The sequence below is a fragment of the Castanea sativa genome, chromosome 6, assembly GCF_040712315.1.
Source record: "Castanea sativa cultivar Marrone di Chiusa Pesio chromosome 6, ASM4071231v1".
Taxonomy (NCBI): domain Eukaryota; kingdom Viridiplantae; phylum Streptophyta; class Magnoliopsida; order Fagales; family Fagaceae; genus Castanea; species Castanea sativa.
Genome location: NC_134018.1, coordinates 35,536,409 through 35,556,890, shown reverse-complemented (window position 1 = coordinate 35,556,890; position 20,482 = coordinate 35,536,409). Strand labels below are relative to the sequence as shown.

The window sequence follows — 20,482 nt, the reverse complement described above, 5'->3', positions numbered from 1 at the left end:
ATGTAGGTTCAATTGCTACAATTTGGATATTAATGGCTCATTCCTTTCCCCCTCCTAAGCTAAATGTAAGTTAGAAAGGATTTCCCACAAAAAAATTATGAAAAGTGTGTGTACACGTTAGGGGAAAAATTATATCTACCATATACTGCCTCCCGTTGGGGATAGGTGTTTATTCATACGTAACCTCTATTTGATTAGCTTCCATTTATTTCCTCTGTGGGAGAGTTTCCTTGTAATTTTATCTCAAGCTTTGAAATTTGAATCCTGACTCAATATCTAACCTTTTGGATAGTGTATCATAATTATAGTAATTGTAATATGAGGATTTTGGTAATTGATTGAGACTTAAATGTTCAAATGTTACTCAAGATATCTTCATGCTATTTAGAGCATCTCCAATAGGCTCTCTAAAGCCTTATTTGGAGAGCAAACTCAAAAAAATCATCCTCCAACAAACTCTCTATCTCTTTTTTTTTTTCTTTTTCTTTTTATTAGATTTGCTACAGTAGCCCTCCAAAGCCTTTTTCCCTATTAAAAAAATACTAGTTAGATTAAGATATTATTTCTTTCTCTCTCTTCCCTTTCTCTCTCCCTCTCTCTCTCTCTCTTTCGTCACTCTCTCACACTTCTCAACAGAGAACAAAGAAACTCTGTCTCAGAGCCTTGAAAAATAGAAAAGCAAAAGGAAATTAATATCCGCTTGATCCACTACCAAAGAAAAGCCAAAGGAAATTGAGATCAAAATAAAAAAAATCAAAGGATTTTTTATCCCAGGAAGAAATTTGAAGGCAAATATCTCAACCTAGGAGAAGTTTTAGGAACAAAAACAGATAATTTATTCTTAGATCTACAAATATCATACCATAAAAGGGAGCTAATTTTTGCTTAATCTACTACGGATCGTCCGGTTAATTTCCGCTTGATCTATTACCGATGCTGTGATTTTCTTTCCTGCGTTGCTGTCTCCTCTGGTGGTCTTTGTTGTTCTTTTCTTTGTTTGTGTGGTGAAGAAAATATAGGGTAAATAAAAGGCTGTATTTCTTTGAGATATTTTAATAAATGGGTTAATAAAAAAAAGATTAAATAAAGAATAAAAAAAAGAATGAAGAAATAATATTTAAATAGTATAGAGAAATGAATAGAGAATTTGTTAGAATATGTATTTGAAAAAGCAAGTAGGCAAAAGGTAAAATTAACTATTTACTCTTCAAACAGTATAAATATTTGAAAAGATTGTTAGAGATGCTCTTAGATGGTTGATGGACAAACTTTCTCAACAAGAGTTGGAAAGATGGGCAGTGACAGTTTGGGCAATTTCGAATGCTAGAAATAAATATTATTTTGAACATATTCAAACTCACCCCAAGTCCATACTTAATAGAGCACTTGGTTTTCTACAGGAATATGAACGTTTGGTAGCTGCTCAATTAAGCAATTGAATATGATTTGATCGTTTTCTGCATATCTGTTGTTTTCTTACATAGTGTTGTTTTCTGCATAATTGCAAGTATCTGCAGAAATTTTTAGTTTTTTTGCATAATTGTTTTGTTTCTGCAAAATAGGTTTGATTCCCCTATTTTGTTTTACAGGGTTCTTATGTACGGTTTCTCATATTTTATTTAAGAAAATCTCTATCTTTCATCTCAAAAAAAAAAAACTTGAGGAGATTTATCACTTTATATATATATATACACACACACACACACACACGGATTTATCGAGTCTTTTGGGTAAATATTGCTAAAAGTGAAGTTTTTTGTGGTCATAGTCACTGTTTCAAGTTATTTGGAAAAATGAGGAGAGAGAGTGAATTTTGGCAATAGTGTTACCGAAATTCCTTCTGCCTAGCACTTGCCCGAATCAGTGAGTGCTCAATGTCCATGCGCGAGTGCCCAAAAGCAAAAAAAAAAAATGGTTTGTGGCAATCCCATTGCCGAAAATGGAGGGAAAAAGTTTAAAAAAAAATGAATTATGGCAATGGGATTGCCAAAATAGGGGGGAAAGAAAAAAAAAATTGTGGCAATGTAGTGCTGAAATAGGGAAGGAAAAAAAAAAAAAAAAGGAATTGTGGCAATGGTATTGCCGAAATAGGGGGAAAAATTGTGGATATTGCCGAAATAGAAAAAAAAAAAAAATTTGTGGCAATGGTATTGCTGAAATAGGGGGGAAAAAAAAGAATTGTGGCAATAGTATTGCCGAAATAGGGGGGAAAGGAAAAAAAAATTTGTGGCAATTGATTGAAAAAAAAAAAAGAATTGTGGCAATGGTATTGCCGAAATAGGGGGGGAAAAAAAAAGAGAATTGTGGCCATGGTGTTGCCGAAATAGGGGAAAGAGAAAAAAAAAATTGTGGCAATGCCATTGCCGAAAATGGAAAAAAAAATTTTAAAAGGAAAATCAATTGTGGCAATAGCATTGCCGGGGGGAAAAACGACAAGCTCAAGTACGCTGAGTGTTTGATTCTTGTCTGTCTGTCTAAAACAAATTCAAGTACCATTTGATTCTTATTCAAAGTACATAGATTCTAAAACGTACATGAAAGAAAGTTATAGAAGAAAAAAAAATGATTGATGTGTACCGTAAATAAAAAAAATAAAAAAAAAAACTGAGATTTTTGTAGAGATTCTTTGCAGTGGCATTGCCGAAATAAAATGAAAAAAAAAAAACGTACACAACATTTTTATTTTTACAATAAATTATAGGAGGTTAGTTGTTGTTGGTTCAAATTTGAACCTAACGCTAACATACTTTTTTACTCTAACAATAACAACTAGTAACAACTTGACATTTATAATTTGTTGTGAAAATATTCACCTCTTCCTCTCATTCTTATTTTCTGCCTGAAATGATTTCATTCATGCTTCCCAATAAAACCATATCACGCCTAAAATTTGGTTTCAGAAATTCTTTTTTTTTTTATCCCTCCTCCCTGTGACCTCACAAAGTTGATCTTTTTGGCTTTTTGTTTTTTTATAAACTGTGTTGTATTTGGTAAATTTTTATTAGTACAGTTTAAAGTACATAGATATTCTTATTCAGATTCTTATCCATGCATGAGAGAAATTTATGGAAGAAAAAATGATTGATGTGCATGATGTAAACAAAAAAAAAAAACAAAAAACTGATGATTTTGCAGAGATTCTTTGCAGTGGCATTGTTGAAATAAAAGGATAAAAAAAAAGGTACACAACATTTTTATTTTTACAATAAATTATAGGTGGTTAGTTGTTGTTAGTTCAAATTTGAACCTAACGCTAAGATACTTTTTTGCCCTAATAATAACAACTAGTAACAACCTGACACTTATAATTTGTTGTGAAAATATTCACCTCTTCCTCTCATTCTTATTTTTTGCCTGAAATGATTCCATTCATCCTTCCCAATAAAACCATATCACGCCTAAAATTTGGTTTCAGAGATTCTTTTTACTTTTTATCCCTCCTCCCTGTGACAAGTCTCCTCCCAAAGTTGATCTTTTTGGCTTTTTGTTTTTTTATAAACTGTGTTGTATTTGGTAAATTTTTATTAGTACAGTTTAAAGTACATAGATATTCTTATTCAGATTCTTATCCATGCATGGGAGAAATTTATGGAAGAAAAAATGATTGATGTGCACAGTGTAAACAACAAAAAAACAAAAAAATTGAGAATTTTGCAAAGATTCTTTGCAGTGGCATTGCCGAAATAAAAGGAAAAAAAAAACGTACACAACATTTTTATTTTTACAATATTTTTACAATAAATTATAGGTGGTTAGTTGTTGTTGGTTCAAATTTGAACCTAACGCTAACATACTTTTTTGCCTTAACAATAACAACTAGTAACAACCTGACACTTATAATTTGTTGTGAAAATATTCACCTCTTCCTCTCATTCTTATTTTTTGCCTGAAATGATTCCATTCATCCTTCCCAATAAAACCATATCACGCCTAAAATTTAATTTCAAAGATTCTTTTTACTTTTTTATCCCTCCTCCCTGTAACAAGTCTCCTCACAAAGTTGATCTTTTTGGCTTTTTGTTTTTTTATAAACTGTGTTGTATTTGGTAAATTTTTATTAGTACAGTTTAAATTACACAGATATTCCTATTCAGATTCTTATCCATGCATGGGAGAAATTTATGGAAGAAAAAATGATTGATGTGCACGGTGTAAACGACAAAAAAAAAAAAAAAAAAAAAACTGAGGATTTTGCAGAGATTCTTTGCAGGATTTGCAGAGATTTATAAATGATTGATGTGCACTGTAAACAAAAAAAAAAAAAACAAAGACACTTTGAGATTTTTTGCAGAGATGGTCCTTGCTGTATTTGGTCAATTTCTATTAGTACAGTTTAAAATCTAAGAATTTAACTTATATGAAACTTGCATCTTATTTAAACAGCACCAATATTACTTTAGTTTTCACGTTTCTTATTTTCCACTCTTTTCCCCCTAAAAATTATATCAACCTTCTTCACTCTTATTCCCCTCATAATTCTATCAACTATTTTCAATTCATGAGTGCCATACATTCTATAAACAATTATAAGGAACAACACTTGCAAATACCTATCTGTGTTTATCATTTTACAAGGTGAGTTACATCTCTTTAAGTAGTTACTTTTCTTTTTATAATATTCATGTTGATATGTTTTAGGGGCATAGCTAAGCATGAAAATTTTGTTTTTGTTAAATTATTTGTTCATGAAAATCTTGTTTTTGTATTATGCTTTTTGCAACAAGAACTGATTTGTATGATATGTTTTAAATTATGGGTCTTGCCTAAAATTTCATATAGCAAAAATAAATTTCAAAATTGACATAAATTTTTCTTAAAGAAATTCTTACTTTGTTAGCCTAAAATATACATGTATGCTATAAGAAAACCCAAAAAAAAGGGTTAGTATATGCCCCTAAATCAAAAATATAAGTTTTAGTTATAATAATAATAACAAAAATTATACGATATTATAAATATTTATCTATTATCGTAATGATGTATGAGAAATATAATTTGTCTTATTTTAGAAGAAGCAAAATGAAGAGCTACATAAAATAATTTACGTAACCATAACAGATCATTCTAAATAATTTTAACTACTATGATAGACAATAATAAATTATCAATGAACCAATCCTCTTTAATAGAATTGTCTTAACTCTAGCTATTTAAACATTGAATATTTTTAATAGATTACCTTCTTGTATTGCAATTTAATGGTTGTGTAATGTTAATATATTAATACTACTTTATGTTTTAGTGTGAATGGCAGGACAGTTGTTCATTTTTCTCATCCATTCCGGTGGAATAATTAAACATGGCGAAAATGGGGTTTATTACCAAGGGCCACCTCCTTCTATGCTTCCATTAAGTAGGGGTGTGACATTTGAAGATCTATGTGATAGAGTAGCATCCACGCTTCATAAAAATAGAGAAGATTCAAAATTTACTATTTGGTATAAATTTCATTTTCAATGTCATCCATATCCTGTGAATTACCAACAAGTTTTGGTAGAAGATGATAATGGTGTCAATGCAATATTCGATATGTTAGACTGCCAATATGGTTTTGTAGGTGCAGAGTTGTACGTGGGTGTGGAGCCCATAAGAATCCACCAAGATGTTTTTCCCATTCGATATGACAACGAAGGACCGAGTGCACCGTTCAGTTATTCACATGGTGGGCACTTTCATGATCCATATGCCACTCATACTGGTCATTATTCTGAAGATGTGGCTCGTTCCCCAATCAACATTGGTGGTGCTGACTATCATGCTCCATATACCCATGTTGCAACTAAGGACTAACATGCTCCTTATCGGCCAATGAACACCAATGATATTAACTATGATAACCTAACTGAGCATGTTGCACCAGAGTTTGAAACTCAGTATGACCAAACCGCCACTCAGAGAACTGCTAATGATCCCAATGATACACACCGCATAGCTGCTACTATTGAAAATGCAGTCCATACATTATCAGAAAGGATGCGGGCCATGGATAGTAATAACCAACTTAATAATGACAAGGTCCTTGATGATGTTGGAGATGAACAAGAGCTTCCCAATGAACCTAATCATGAAAGTAGTCCAGCAATGACGTTCCATCAACCTTCATCACTGAGCTTTTCACAGAACACGTGGGATAATATAATTGATCCAACCCCACCATTTGAAAAGCCCATTCAGAGTACTTGGGACCCTATCCAAGAGTTTTATGTGGGATTGCTTTTTGCTGATAAGGATGAACTACAAGCTGCTGTTAAACAATATCACATCAAGAGGAACCAAACATTTAGTGTAAAAGAGTCAGATCCAACATGTTGGTCTGTACGTTGCAAAAATTATTCTTGGCGTCTTCGAGCATGCTTCCGGGCTATGCATGGGTTCTTTGAGGTTAGGAAATACAATGGTCCACACACATGTACAGAGTCCACGCTCACACAAGATCACGAGCAATTAGACATTCATATTATTAAGAAAGAGTTGAGGGATATTGTCAAAGATGATCCAAACATAAGGATTTCTTTGCTTCAACAGAGTCTTTACAATAAGTACGAATACCGGCCTTCTTATTTTAAGGTGTGGGAGGCGAAACAGAAGACAATTGGTAGAGCATTTGGTGATTGGGACAAATCTTACCAATTATTGCCAAAATGGTTGAAAGCTTTGACTGATTCAAACCCGGGTAGCAGGGTTATTTAGAGAATGGTACCTGCTACTGTGCCAGGCTGTGCCATATTCGAGAGAGTGTTCTGGGCTTTTGGTCTATCAATTGAAGGTTTTCAACATTGTAGGCCAGTGATTAGTATAGATGGAACTTTCCTATATGGTAAGTATAGAGGTAAGTTATTGATTGCATCAACTTGGGATGGTGACAATAGACTTTTTCCACTTACCTTTGCCATTGTAGAGGAGGAATCTGATGATAGCTGGTAGTGGTTTTTGTGTTGTATTCAGAATAATGTCACTAATCGAGATAAGTTATGTGTCATATCTGATCGCCACCCTGGTATAATGTCAGCGATACGGGTTATATGTGAATCGACGTGTTAGCATCATCGTTTTTGCCTTCGCCATGTGGCTAGCAATTTCAATCAAAAAATTGGGAATAAAAACTTGAAGGCTATGGTAATGTGGGCAGGCATGGAGAATCAGCTACTAAAGTATCAAATAACAAGGGATAGAATTACTCAATTAAATGCAGATGGTGATAAGTATTTAAGGGAATTACCAGTGCAGAAGTGGACATTAGCACACGATGGTGGACATCGTTATGGGGCAATGACCACAAATTTGTCTGAAAGCTTCAACGGTGTTCTAAAGAGTGCTAGAAATCTGCCCATAACTGCGTTAGTCGAGCTTACATACTACCGTTGTGTAGTCTACTTTACCGATCGGTATACTAAGGCACGCACAGAGATTATAGCCGGTGAACGCATTACATCCTATGCAAAGAATAAATTCAATAAATGGGAAAAAAAGGCACCAAAGCATTCAGTTACTGTGTTTAGTCATGAAGATGGTCTATTTGAAGTCAGAACACCAATAAACCCTAACTCTGCATATAGGGGTAATCATCGTCATGAGGTAAATTTGAGGGAGAGCACTTGTAGTTGTCAAAAATGGCAGGTTTATAAGATTTCGTGCTCACATGTCATTGCCGTGTGTAAATATCAAGGCATCTCTGCAATGCGATATATCGATCGCTGCTACTGTTTGGAAGAACAAGTTGCTTGTTATGCACCTAGATTTTGCATGGTTCTAGACAGTGTACATTGGAATGAGCCTGATTTCCCGGTCTTGTATCCTAATGTGAAGTTGCGCCGTGCAAAAGGTCGACCAAGATCAACTCGGCTTCTAAATGAAATGGATTTAAGGACAGAGCATCAACCAAGGCCATTGTGCAACCTCTGTAGGCAAGAAGGCCATAACAGAAGAACATGCCCCACTCGAACTGTGGCTGGCTCCACTAGTGGCCAAACTGAATGACCCAACATAAATATTCAATCTACTTCAGTGGATTGGTTGGACTGTTTTTTTTTATAGGAGTTAGACCATATTGTTAGTTTGTATTATTTGATAGAACAAGTTGGTACTAATTCCATATGCTACAATGTTTTCTATCACTGCAAGTTTGATTGGGGTGTATGTTTATTTATTTTGTGTGTGTGTGTGTGTGCATGTGTGTGTGTATGTGTGTGTGTGTGTGTGTGTGTATATTGCGTATTATAGTTTAGGGGTTCGATAACACCTTCAAATATATACTTTTATGGAGTGCTTGGGTCTTTTACCAAGTTTGAAAGCTTCAAATAAGGAAATAAATCAAAGGGCCACAATCTAAAGAGGAAAAATCATATTTGAGCACTAATCAGTATTTTAGACTTATCTCTCTCCTCAAAAATCCAATTGACTTAAGACTAGATGGGCTGGAACCATGACTTAATTATCTACAACTTTTATGTTTTGAGTTTTTTGAAATTCACATTTTTTGAAGGCCGAAATTAACTCACAAATTACTACTGTAAATTTGGACGAAAATTAGATGGTGAAAGTTTTATTTTTCTTTGACACTTTTACAAGGATTTGGAAGAGAGGTTGTGGATTGGAAAATTATATTAAATAGATGTATGATTAAATTAATTGGGCACTAATTTCAAATACCAAATATGTGTACACATTTCTTATTTTTGTAAAGGTCTTGCGGTTAGTAGTATAACGTGATATATATACTATCTAGGCATAATATTTTTTGCTACAATGATGCATAAACAACGATAATACTTTAATATATTTTTAATAATTGATTAGTGATTTCCACGATGGGGTACATGAAGTTTTTGTTGTGTTCCACAACGTGGAGGATACCTATTTACTTGTTGAGGGTACCTTCATGCTTGCATAGGACTATTCCCCATGCGCCTTGGCTGTGTTCTAATATCAAAATCTGTTTGATAATTACCACCTTCATCACTTTCATTATCTGATGACACCTCCATATCTTTTGCATCTTTCCCACTATCCTTATTTGAGGCATCTTCCTCAGAGTCTGTTACAGAGGCCTCTTCCTCAGAGTTCGGAGCACATGCCCATGTATTTGGTGGTGTGCAGAAATCACCAACATGAGGGGATGGTTGGGAAGGTTGTTCATAGCTAAACTGGCTATCTTGGCCATAATTGTATTGCCCAAAATAGTATGGAGGTGGCGATGGATGATAAGAGAGAGGTGTTGAACTAGGCTGGGGATAGTGGTCATAACTAAACAAACCCTCTAATCCTTGTCCTATGGAAGTGGATAATCTAATCTGTTGATATAAAGACATACAATACTCGTTGACATTAATTGGATTATACTCATTGAAGGTGGTAGGCTCATTATGGGCAGATGTGGATGGCCCAGCTTGGGTAGAGGTGGATGGTCCAGCTTGGGTAGGCGTGGATGGTCCAACTTCATCATTTCTGCGTTGTCTACCCTGTCTTCCTTGGTGCCTCTGTCATCGCCCAAAGTGTGTCACCCTCTCAGTAGGGACGGAGGAAATATCTGCTTCCATCGATAACTTCACTCGAGTAAGGCCCTCTACTATTGCCAGAAGGACTTGTTGTGCAATCAGGTCAGCCCTCCCTTGGTTTGCAACAGCCGAAGTTAACATATTATTAATTTTCGTTTGCTGCCACATAAAAAGAAAAAAAAATTATTAGTGCAGTATTATTGAAAATGCTAAAATAATAATTTGTTATCAATATTAGTGCAGCATTGAAAATGCTAAAATAATAACCTGGTACATATGGGCAGCCGCCTCTAGTGTCGTAAATAAGTGACCATGTTGGTGGTACCATGTTGTGTAGTCCACATCTAGATGGAAATTTTCATCCCCAATTATATTTTGAGCTCGCTCGTTCCAAAGTCGGTAGTAATGTGCATGATGCCTACACCAATCAACATCAGCTTTCCTGTCAACTTTACACAATGCACAGATTTATCAAAATTGTCAGTAGGCCACTTTGGACATCTTTGCAACAATCCAAATTGTCGCATGACTCTCTCTGGATGGTAATACTCAACAATTTGGAAACATAGCAATGGCGCTGTTGTAGGCCATATATGTTTTCCTACAAGACACCATGGATGCAAATAATTATCGTATGGTGTCCAAACAACCTGCGATTTCAATTACAATAACTATGTTATAATCAATCAAGACAATAATAAAACTAGTCAATTAACCATTGATGCATTGTGACAACATATATTACCTGATCATTATTATGTGTGTCGTGATTAGAACGGTACGCAAGTAGAACATGCGTTGGTATGTGAGTATACGTTCTCCTGGTATCCCACCTATACACAATTAATGATTGCCACTGATTTTAGGGTTTGGAAGTATCAAGGATAAACGCTACAGTATACAATATTGTATAGAAATAGAAAGTAAATATTATACCTGCAACCGTATGGGTCGTCACCATTTAAATTTATTGGAATTATTGGAATTGGGGTCAGATATGAAAGATGCTCCCATTCCCATAATTGTAATATGAAAACAGGACCTGCAACCTCCGTGGTTTTTTTAATAGAAGCAGTACACAACTCTTTATAAAGGAAAGCAAGTGTGGCACTACCCCAGCTATATTGCCCAGCTACACCAAAGTCCGCTAACAGCTTGAGAAAGCAGCAATGCAATTTATTTTGGCTCTTATTTCCAAATAGTAAAGCCAAGACCTGGAACATGTATGCCCTAACATACTGTTGGGTTGTTACAACATTGGCACCCTTTGGTAGGTTTAAGAATGTATTCCTAACCCATGTTATTTTAAGGCTACCATATGTCAATGCAGTTTCAGGTGGTGTCACTCCAAGTAAATTCTGACAAACTGGTCCTCATTTCATATTAGTGGGCCCGCACATTGCATTGCCATCAATAGGCAATCCTGTAATGATTGCTATATCTTGTAGAGTGATCGACATTTTACAATTAGGTAGGTGAAATGTATGGGTTTCAGATTGCCACCACTCCACCAAAGAAGTGATAAGACTCCAGTCAATATCTATATGTGGTAGGCGGGTAACACAGTATAGTCTACATTGATGCAAATATGGGGTGATACGCTCGCCTAATTGCCGGGGGGGGGGGTGCAAACCGTTAGGGTCGCACTCGTAACGTGGAAACTTGAATTTTTTTTAAAAATGTACAATGTTATATTGCTAATGTTGAAATTATTTTCATGTAAATTGAATAATTGTAGATATTATTAGGGTATTAATAAATTTAGATATCGCAACGTACATTGCCTTCCATTGCATCATTAGAGATGTGATATTGTTGTTGGGTTGGCAGAGAATGATCGAATGACCTAGGCTCCATTTCAAATATATCCTACATTAAATGCTACAATGAGTTAAACCATATCTGAAGATGCGTTTTCACAGTATCTTTAATATATAAATACTGAGATTAAAAAATTACAATATCTGAAGGTACATTTTTTACAAATCATCTATATAAAAAATTACAAACTAAGCAAATAATTTTCAATTAAATTAGGGGCTGAGAAGCTTACTACAATTGTGATACGAAGTGAAGGAATGTAAGAATTATAAAGTGATGCTTGCAAGAAAAGAAAGAAAAAAAAAAGCATAATCAGATAATCATAAATATCTTCTAAGAACAAAAGAACAACAATAAAATATAATAACATTAATATAACCATACATAAAGCATATAATTAATTTTTATGTCAACTAAACTTTAAAGAAAAAGAAACACAAATGTACGATTTATTGTACTAAATAAAAAAATAAAAAAAACACACACACATACATATCTTTATTATAAATCAACAAACATATTATGCAATATATTTTTTTCCAAGTAATGATGTAATAACTGATAATAACAAAGTAAAATTGATTATAAAAATATCACAATAATATAATTTATTACAATTTTTGTGGTCATATACTACTAATATTAATAACAATAAATAATATTAAATAATTTCAAAATTAACAAAACATATATGTAAATTTAATTAGATAGAGAGTTGAGATACTTACGATAATTGTGATACCAACTGAAAGAGTGAGAATTATAGAGTGATACTTGCAAAAAAAGAAAAGAAAAACACAATTAGATAATAATAAATAAACACAAAATAACAACAATACTAAAAATGTTTGTAGTCCTAACCATAAAAAATTTATTAATCTAAAATTTGAATAAAACCAACAACAACAACAACAACAATAATCATAATCACTGAAGCAAAAAGCAAAAAAACTTACATTAACCCAAAACTTACAATTGTGTACGCTAAAGCAAAACTGAAGAAAAACTGAACAATCGGAGAGATGAAAAGTAGAAGTGTTTTGTAAGAAAATTTCAGGCAGAGATGAAAAGTAGAAGTGTTTTGTGAGAAAACTTCAGGAAGGGCTTGCTTTTTATTACAAATATGTGAAATAAAAGACAAAAAAAATTCATTTGTCACGGAGGCTAACTGAGATAGGTTCTCTTTGTTACATCAATCATATTTTTTGCAGAGATTCTTCTTCAAGTCTTGTTTGATTCTTAGCAAAGTTTGATTCTTAGCAAAGAATCTTAGTAAAGAATCTTAGCAAGGTTTTATTCAAGTACCGTTTGAGTCACATCAATATATATATTTTTTCCTATAACTTTCACGTGTTAGAATCTATGTACTACTTGAATTTGTCTAGGGAGATAAGAATCCTTCTATTTCGGTAATGTCATTGTCACAATTGATTTTCCTTTTTTTTTCACATTTTCGGCAATAGCATTGCCACAATACCCATAATTTTTTTTCTTTTTTCTTTCTCCCTATTTCAGCAATACCATTGGCACAAAATTTTTTTTTCTTTCCCCCTATTTCGACAATACCATTGCCACAATTTTTTTTTCTCTTTCCCCCTATTTCGGCAATACCATTGCCACAATTCTTTTTCTTTTTTTTTCCTTCCCTATTTCGGCACTACATGGCCACAATTCTCTTATTCTTTTTTTTTTCCCCTCTCTTTCCCCCTATTTTGGTAATATCATTGCTACAATTTTTTTTTTCTTTCCCCCCTATTTCGGCAATCCCATTGCCATAATTCTTTTTCTTTTTTTTTTTTCCTTTTTCCTCCATTTTCGGCAATGGGATTGCCACAAACCATTTTTTTTTTCTTTTGGGCACTTGCGCATGGGCACTCACTGATTCGGGCAGGGCTGGGCAGAAGGAATTTCGGCAACACTGTTGCCAAAATTCTAAAATTTCTCTCTCCCCATTTTCCATTTTCTCTCTCATACTTTTCTTAGAATTTCGGCAACACTGTTGCCGAAACACTGTTGCCGAAATTCACTCTCTCTCTCTTCATTTTTCCAAATAACTTGGAATAGTGACTATAACCACAAAAAACTTCACTTTTAGCAATATTTACCCAAAAGACTCCAGATTTATCACTTTTATAGCACGCTCAAATTGGCCAAGCACACTTAATGTTGTAGATGACCAAGATGCCACCTTGTCATTGTCGAGCTACCATGTTAGCAACTTACTCTGATGTGCCATGTCAGCACTATACACTTTAATTGCTCGGAGAAATTACACTTTATCACCCTAAACTATGCACTAGATTACACTTTGCACCCTAAACTATTTGACTGCACACTTTGCAGTCTAAACTATCACACTTATTACACTTTGCACTCCGTTGTTATTTTTGCTGTTATATTTAACAAAATCTTGCTACATGTGACAAGCACATGTTTCTTGCTTAAGTAGAACAAAGTTAAAAGACTAAAACACCCTTCTTCAAAATCAATTAAAACAAAACTCAAAAATTTCCTCATCTCCCTCTATCTCATGTGGTGTCATCCGTTTCCCCAGATTCAATTTCAAACTATTTAAATCTACCTCTCTAATTCCATAGCATAATTCATATCACTATCGAAAGGATCATTCGGAGAGTCACACCCCCAAGTGTTGTCAGCTTATAATACTATTGACAACACTTCTCTTCTCAAAGTGTTCTCAGCTTTCTCTCAAACCTCTCTAATTGATCTCATCAATGGTTCAATTGGCCGTATCTCAAGTTCACTACCCATTTCTTTCATTCTATCCATCTCTTTTTTTAATTACCCAAAACAAAAACATGGGTCTTTGTCTTTTGGGTACTTTTTGGTTTAAACTTTTGACTTTTGTTTTACTAATGTTTTTGGTATTTGGGTTTGTTTTCAGGTTGCTGTTACTGTTCCTGTTGGAAGCGATTTGTCCACTAGGAGATCTGTGTTTATGGTTTTTTTTAATCTTTTCTATTTTTCTTTGATTAATTGTGTGCTTAAAAATGCTTACTTTGTTAAATCCATAATTAAATGGTTTAAGTGTTTTTGTTAGTTCTTACCTCTTTCTTTGATTTTTTTGTTTTGTTATGGATCATATAAATTAATGGGCTTGTTTGGTTACTTTTGGTTTTAGTAGTTGTGCAGTCTTATTTTAAGTATACATTTGTCTGTGAATTCGTTCAGAGGAGAGAACGATAAAAAGAAAAGAAAAAAAAAATCTGTCAAAGAATTACATCCGTGGAATCTCAAGCTTTTAGGGAGGTGACATTTCTTTTTACCAGGGAAGGTTGATGGGGAAGAAGATGGCACCATGTGAGACAGAGGGAGATGTGAAAATTTTTGAGTTTTGTTTTGATTGGTTTGAAAAAGGGTGTTTCAGTCTTTTAACTCTATTCCACCTAATCAAGAAGCATATGCTTGTCACACACAACAAGATTCTGTTAAATATAACAACAAAAATAATAATGGGGTGCAAAATGTAATAAGTGCTATAGTTTAGGGTGCAAAGTGTGCAGTCAAATAGTTTAGGATGCAAAGTGTAATCTAGTGTATAGTTTAAGGTTGTAAAGTGTAATTTCCCCCAATTGCCCCCTAATTTCCAGGTTGAGTTGCCATGAATGCTTGAATTCAGAATCCATTATTTTAAGAGCATACACACCCATGCTTCTAAAATAGAAAAAGTAGTGAAATTTACACAAATTTTCCTCAAAACTACTCACATCAATAGGTGTATGTATAAATGAGCATATTTACACATTTACAATATACATTTACAATACATGTGATCTTTCAAACTTAGTGCCCCAACTGTTTTGGATAAGCAACTCGAAAGGGTTCTGCTTTCACCGAGAATTCTTGATAGTATAATGTGATTATCAAGCTCCATTTTACAAGCTATGAAATTATCACTCTGAATCAGCTCTATCATGCTTCAGGATATCGTACACCCCTTTTCACAACTTCAGGTTGAATATATTTTCTAGGGTTTTGCACCTCTAATTATACCTTTTGGTCTTGGGCCCTTGGCAAGAATTTTGATTGCTGGAAAAACTGGTGATCAATATTCATATTTATCAAGTCTGAGGTGCTCAATAATTTAGTTTATTTTTCTGAACAATTGCTAGTGAATGAATGAAGACACCGGTAATCTAACTCGTCAAACATGTAAACTTCACGAGTTACACTGCTCAATGCTGATGGTTACTATTATAAATGAATATTAATTGTCTAAAGGTAACGCGTCCTCACACAAAGAAAGCAAGCAGTCAAAAGAAAGTTAATTTGAAAGAGAGACAACATCAATGTACATTTTTTTCAACACTTACCTTGCAACCCTCAACATGTTACTATAAAAATATACAAATCGGAAAAAACAACCATTTTGAGGTAAAAACATAAAATGGCTAGTATAATCATTTTACATCAACTTTTAAATACTGCATAATATCAAATGTACACAGCAAAACATCTGACACTGTCTGATCATGCCATGAATGCAGAAAGGAATACTGTACATAAAGCTTACAAAGTTCATTTTTTGATTGGTAATCCATTCTCATTAATCACAAATTTAGAAGTTCTCATAGTTGCAAGATATTTATACATTGTACCATCATAAACCATCAGTTTATTGTTCATCAAAATTTTCAATTCAAGAAATAACCATCATGAAAAGAGACAAATTTCAACACCAGAGCTGCGACATATTTTCTCTCATTCTTTTCCTCCTCTTTCGGGCAACATTGGGCTCCATGTTGGGCATACCCCAAATCCCAAGCTCCTAAATTTTATGGGACCTATATAACACTTTCTAGAAAGGCCGCTGGTATCCGCCTATTTTAAAGAGACTATGGATAAATGCACTATCACTGATCAAAGGGATTTTAACATATTTACCAGCAAGAGCACACCTTACACACTCCAACATGATGAAAATATATAGGAATCCCACAGCTGCCCAATAGTACAATCCACATGTACCTTGGAAGTGTATAAGTGGCATGAAATTGCTAGACAGAACTACCACTTGCAGGGCCTGTTCCAATAAAAAGCCCATTGCCACATGGAATCTTAGATAATGGGGCCATTTTTTATTCTGCACCACTCCAAAGTATGCTAAGTAGAAATGTAGTATATGGAACCACCAAGGCAACCTCCTAACCGCTCCTGGGATATAATACAACAAATCCTCAAGGAATTCATGTCGGTCAAGTAAGGGTTGGACATAAGATGCTGTCTCAGACATCTGCAAAGCTAAAAGATAGGGGATACATGCAAAAATTCTCCACCACCATTCTGGCTTCTCAGTCATTTTTGGAATGCGATAACCAAATGGATTATCGGATGCTTGCAGAGGCATTATAGATTTGCGTGGTCTGGCTAATAAAGGAATTCTATGCAACAGGCCACCTTGATTCCCACTTGAAAACTGGGATGTAGCAGAAAGGTGTGGGAATGAAGTTCCTGCAGATTATACAATTGGGAATTAGAAAATATCAATGACCTTTGGGATGTCCCACATTCAACGATCTATTCAAGTATTCAACCACAAACAAACTTCTTAATAATATTTAGATATTCCATCTTAGTTCCTAGTAAATCTTGAACTCACAACCTTACCCTCCAACCAGTTATTATGGGAGAAGGAAGTGTTAGTTGAGCTATAGCTCATTGGCAGATATTCCATATTATTGGACTACATAGGCAATACAAGGTGAGTTTGGGAGGTAGAAACCCTCCCCTTCTGAATGATGTAGCACTTTTGCTGGTAGATAGCAAAAGGAAGAAATGGAGAGGGTTGTTCAAGGCCAGTTCCCTCCAAAAAATTATGCAATCAGTTCTCTATACCAGGCTTATTGTGCCACTAACAATAAATTGGTTATATAAACCTGTATCATTGCACCAAAGGCTGCCTCAACGATTTGAACTTTAAGAATCAAAGTCTATCTAGTTAAAAGGATATTTCTATTTTTTTCAATCCAAATAATAATAATAGATTTATTTTTGAGAATTCTTTTCTTATTTTTTTTAGGGAAGAGGAAAGAGAGAGAGTTGAAACGAAAATTAACATACCTTTAGAACTGCATGCAACAACTGGGCGTCTAGCCAAGGGATTATGTGTTGTGAAGGTCTTGGAAAATTTTTGTAGAATTGCATCCTTATACCTGGTGTTAAAGACGAACATCAGTATGAGAAGAACAATATGAAAACTCATTATCCAGGGGGAAACCCCCTCCTTTTACTATTAGACCCACCCCACTCCTGGAACAAGTTGAAGTTTTATTGAATGTTATCAGAAATATGTACATCCTATGGCATCTCTTTTTTTCCCTAAGAGGGGAGATTTCTGGAGACTCAAAAGCAATCATGTCCTATTTCTTCACAAATATGCACACCTAGAAAAAGTTCAACCACTTTGCATGTGTCTACATCTCTCCCCTTAGGAAGGGGTGCTCTTATTAAAATGAATAGAAATGGATAAACAACCAAAAACTAAACACAAAAACAGGGGAAAATACAGCATCATATGGACTAACAATCTAATCGGAAACAACTTTATAGTCATCTCTTTGCAACATCAAACTAATGATAATGTATTAGGCTCTTCAACATTATAAATATATATGTTTCATTGGCAATTAATATTAAAAAGATTGGAGCCTCAATCATGTGATGTTTACAAAGCTCCTACACATTACAACCAAGAGCAAGACCACTGGATAATATACCCAATCCATTCAATTATATGATATATTATCATGATGATCCATATAGGATTAGATTTGCAGCAAAAACCCAACTTCTTGAAAATGCTTTGTATCCCGTGCAAAACAAGAAAAATTCAAAATGCTACTCATCTAACTACCTAAATTTCCTTGTACATTTTTTTTCCTCCCCAATATGTATTCTTTTCCCCCCAAGATACTGTTTTGTTCAAAACATTCTGCAATATGCAAGCATATTGATTGATTTCATATATTCTCACTATATCCCACTAATTTACTTAAGAAAAATAAAAGGACCACAAAAAGCACCAAGTAGATCTTACACTGTTATATTATTCAAAAAATTCACTTTTGCACTGCTAAAAATTTCATGATACAATAATCAATAGGAGATAATCTGAAGGTCTCTCTCTCAAATCAATGAAACCAACTGTGTCATTCATAACAAATAAAAAATTAGAATAACGAAAATAGTAGAATTAATAATTCAGCGGATACTACAATGTTACATGATTTTCACCATGATCAGTTTTCAAACACAATCTGTATCATCAATAAGGGTTAAGTATTCCCCAACATTCCTTCTAAAAAACTAAAACATGGATGGAACTCAACCGAAAACAAATACGAAAAGGGGTATAAAGAAAATCATAAAAATAACAAATGATAACAATTTTAAGCGTTTTTCCTTTTTTCTTTTTCTGATAAAACAAAGAGGGTAATAAAGATTTAAAGCAATTCCTGTGTTTTGGGGTCAGTTTGTATATCAAGAAGAAAAAAAAAAGTTGAAGAAGAAAAAGTACCAAAAACCACAAGCGGCGGCGGCGACTCCAGCGGGAGGAAGAAGAGTCGTATGTGGAGAAGGGTTGAAGAGGAGACAGGGGGAGCTGGTAAGAGGCGCAACAACCGGCATGGCTGCTTGTGGTGGATGATACAGCAACTCAGAGAGAGAGAGACTGTTTTTTTTTTTTTTTTTTTTTTGGGTTTCTCTTTGAGAATTGGAACAGGCAAACAGAGCGCCGTTTGGTTAACTTCTCATGCAAGAATACGAGAGAAAGGGAAAGGAAGAGAGATTCTGCCTTACGCAGTATAAGGGGCTGTTTGGTATGACATTTTTAACAACAATTTTTCAGTTTTTAAACAATATTATATATACTTTTACATATTTTTTTTATCACACATATCTTTAAAAATTAAAAATACCAATAAATATTATCAAAACAACGTTACCAAACATACCCATAATTAGGGTTTATGATAATATTTCGTGCATGTCCTTCTATTTTCTTTAATTTGCACTTCCAATCCCTCCAACAATAGATGGGTCTAGAATTTTTTTTATTTTTTTATTATTTTTTTATTATTTTATTTTATTTTTTTTGAGAATCAGATGGGTCTAGAAGATATACTATTAACTACCGTTCTTTGGTCTAATTTATAGTATAATATAAAATTTGATTTTGGTGTTTCCGGAATTCTCTATGACTATAGGCAGTGCACATAAAGAATTTATTATATTCCCTTTTCATTATGTCAATTTTTTTAGGTGCCTCCAAATTTTTTGAGAAAAATTAAGGTGGAAGTTTAGATTAAAAAAAAAGTAAAATGAATTTAGAATTAGGTGAATATGAAATTTATGGGGTGTTCATTAAGTATTTCAACACACACACAAGAAGAGAGGGGAGAAGGTTTTAAAGAAACTAACAGTGGTGTATATCTTAAAGGGCCTAATTCTTAGAGACACAGCACAAGTTTTAAACTTCTATAACTTACACTTATTTTCTAATGTAGGATTAACCCATTGTTTTTTCTTTTAAAAATACAAAGTATTTTAAAACACACACAAAGGGAGAGGGGAAAAGGTTTTAAAAAAATTAACCATGGTGTATATCCAATATGTGGAAAATGAGTGGGTTAAACTCTGTACTGTGTATCTAAGAGTTAGGTCATTTTTTATACACCATTGTTAGTTTCTTTAAAACCTTCTCACTTCTCCCCTTGTGTGTGTATGTTAAAATACTTAGTATTCTAAGAAAAATGGGGTGTTTATTGATCCAATTAGCTGAAGTGGTTTTCTCATTACACAACTCGCAATAGTTTACACTAATGACTATACTACATAAACATAATTATCAAAAAAAAAAAAAAAAACTACATAAAAATAATTAGAGAAGTAAATTGCGAAGCATTCGCATAACTCGTGCAAAATTTTGTTTATTTTAGCATAAGAACTTACTTTTTTTTTTATTTTATATAGTCACTTTTCAAAATACCTAACATAGATTATTTATTTTACATTACATTTCATTAAAATATCTAATTTTCTTAATTTTATAAATTATTTATCTTTCTTCACATACAACAATTATCATCCAGTATCTTCTTTCATCCTTAGGAATGGATGGCAATGGAGAGGGGCGAGGCCAAATGATA

The 20,482-nt window shown here is 33.8% G+C and overlaps 2 protein-coding genes across 2 annotated transcripts; one reads left to right on the top strand and one right to left on the bottom strand.

Annotated features, from left to right (window-relative positions):
- The first annotated feature begins 6,693 nt into the window (after positions 1-6,693).
- LOC142639862 (uncharacterized) lies at positions 6,694-7,977 on the top strand. Its single transcript, XM_075813999.1, has 2 exons — positions 6,694-6,829; positions 7,130-7,977. The coding sequence occupies exons 1-2, from the start codon at positions 6,694-6,696 to the stop codon at positions 7,975-7,977; spliced, it is 984 nt and encodes a 327-aa protein (XP_075670114.1).
- A 7,673-nt stretch (positions 7,978-15,650) lies between these two features.
- On the bottom strand, positions 15,651-19,093 carry LOC142638605 (protein TIC 20-IV, chloroplastic-like). The gene is made up of 3 exons (XM_075812650.1): positions 18,853-19,093; positions 17,397-17,488; positions 15,651-16,787 (listed from the first exon to the last, which is right to left on the bottom strand). The coding sequence occupies exons 1-3, from the start codon at positions 18,960-18,962 to the stop codon at positions 16,135-16,137; spliced, it is 855 nt and encodes a 284-aa protein (XP_075668765.1). The 5' UTR covers positions 18,963-19,093; the 3' UTR covers positions 15,651-16,134.
- Between the last annotated feature and the right edge of the window lie 1,389 nt (positions 19,094-20,482).

Coding starts and splice junctions, on each gene's coding strand:
- LOC142639862 (XM_075813999.1), top strand. CDS start 6,694: ATGGTACCTGCTACTGTGCCAGGCTGTGCCATATTCGAGAGAGTGTTC. Junction 6,830..7,129: donor CCTATATGGTAAGTATAGAG/GTAAGTTATTGA, acceptor TAATGTGGGCAG/GCATGGAGAATCAGCTACTA.
- LOC142638605 (XM_075812650.1), bottom strand. CDS start 18,962: ATGCCGGTTGTTGCGCCTCTTACCAGCTCCCCCTGTCTCCTCTTCAAC. Junction 17,489..18,852: donor GCCGCCGCTTGTGGTTTTTG/GTACTTTTTCTT, acceptor CTTTAACACCAG/GTATAAGGATGCAATTCTAC. Junction 16,788..17,396: donor TGTTGCATGCAGTTCTAAAG/GTATGTTAATTT, acceptor TATAATCTGCAG/GAACTTCATTCCCACACCTT.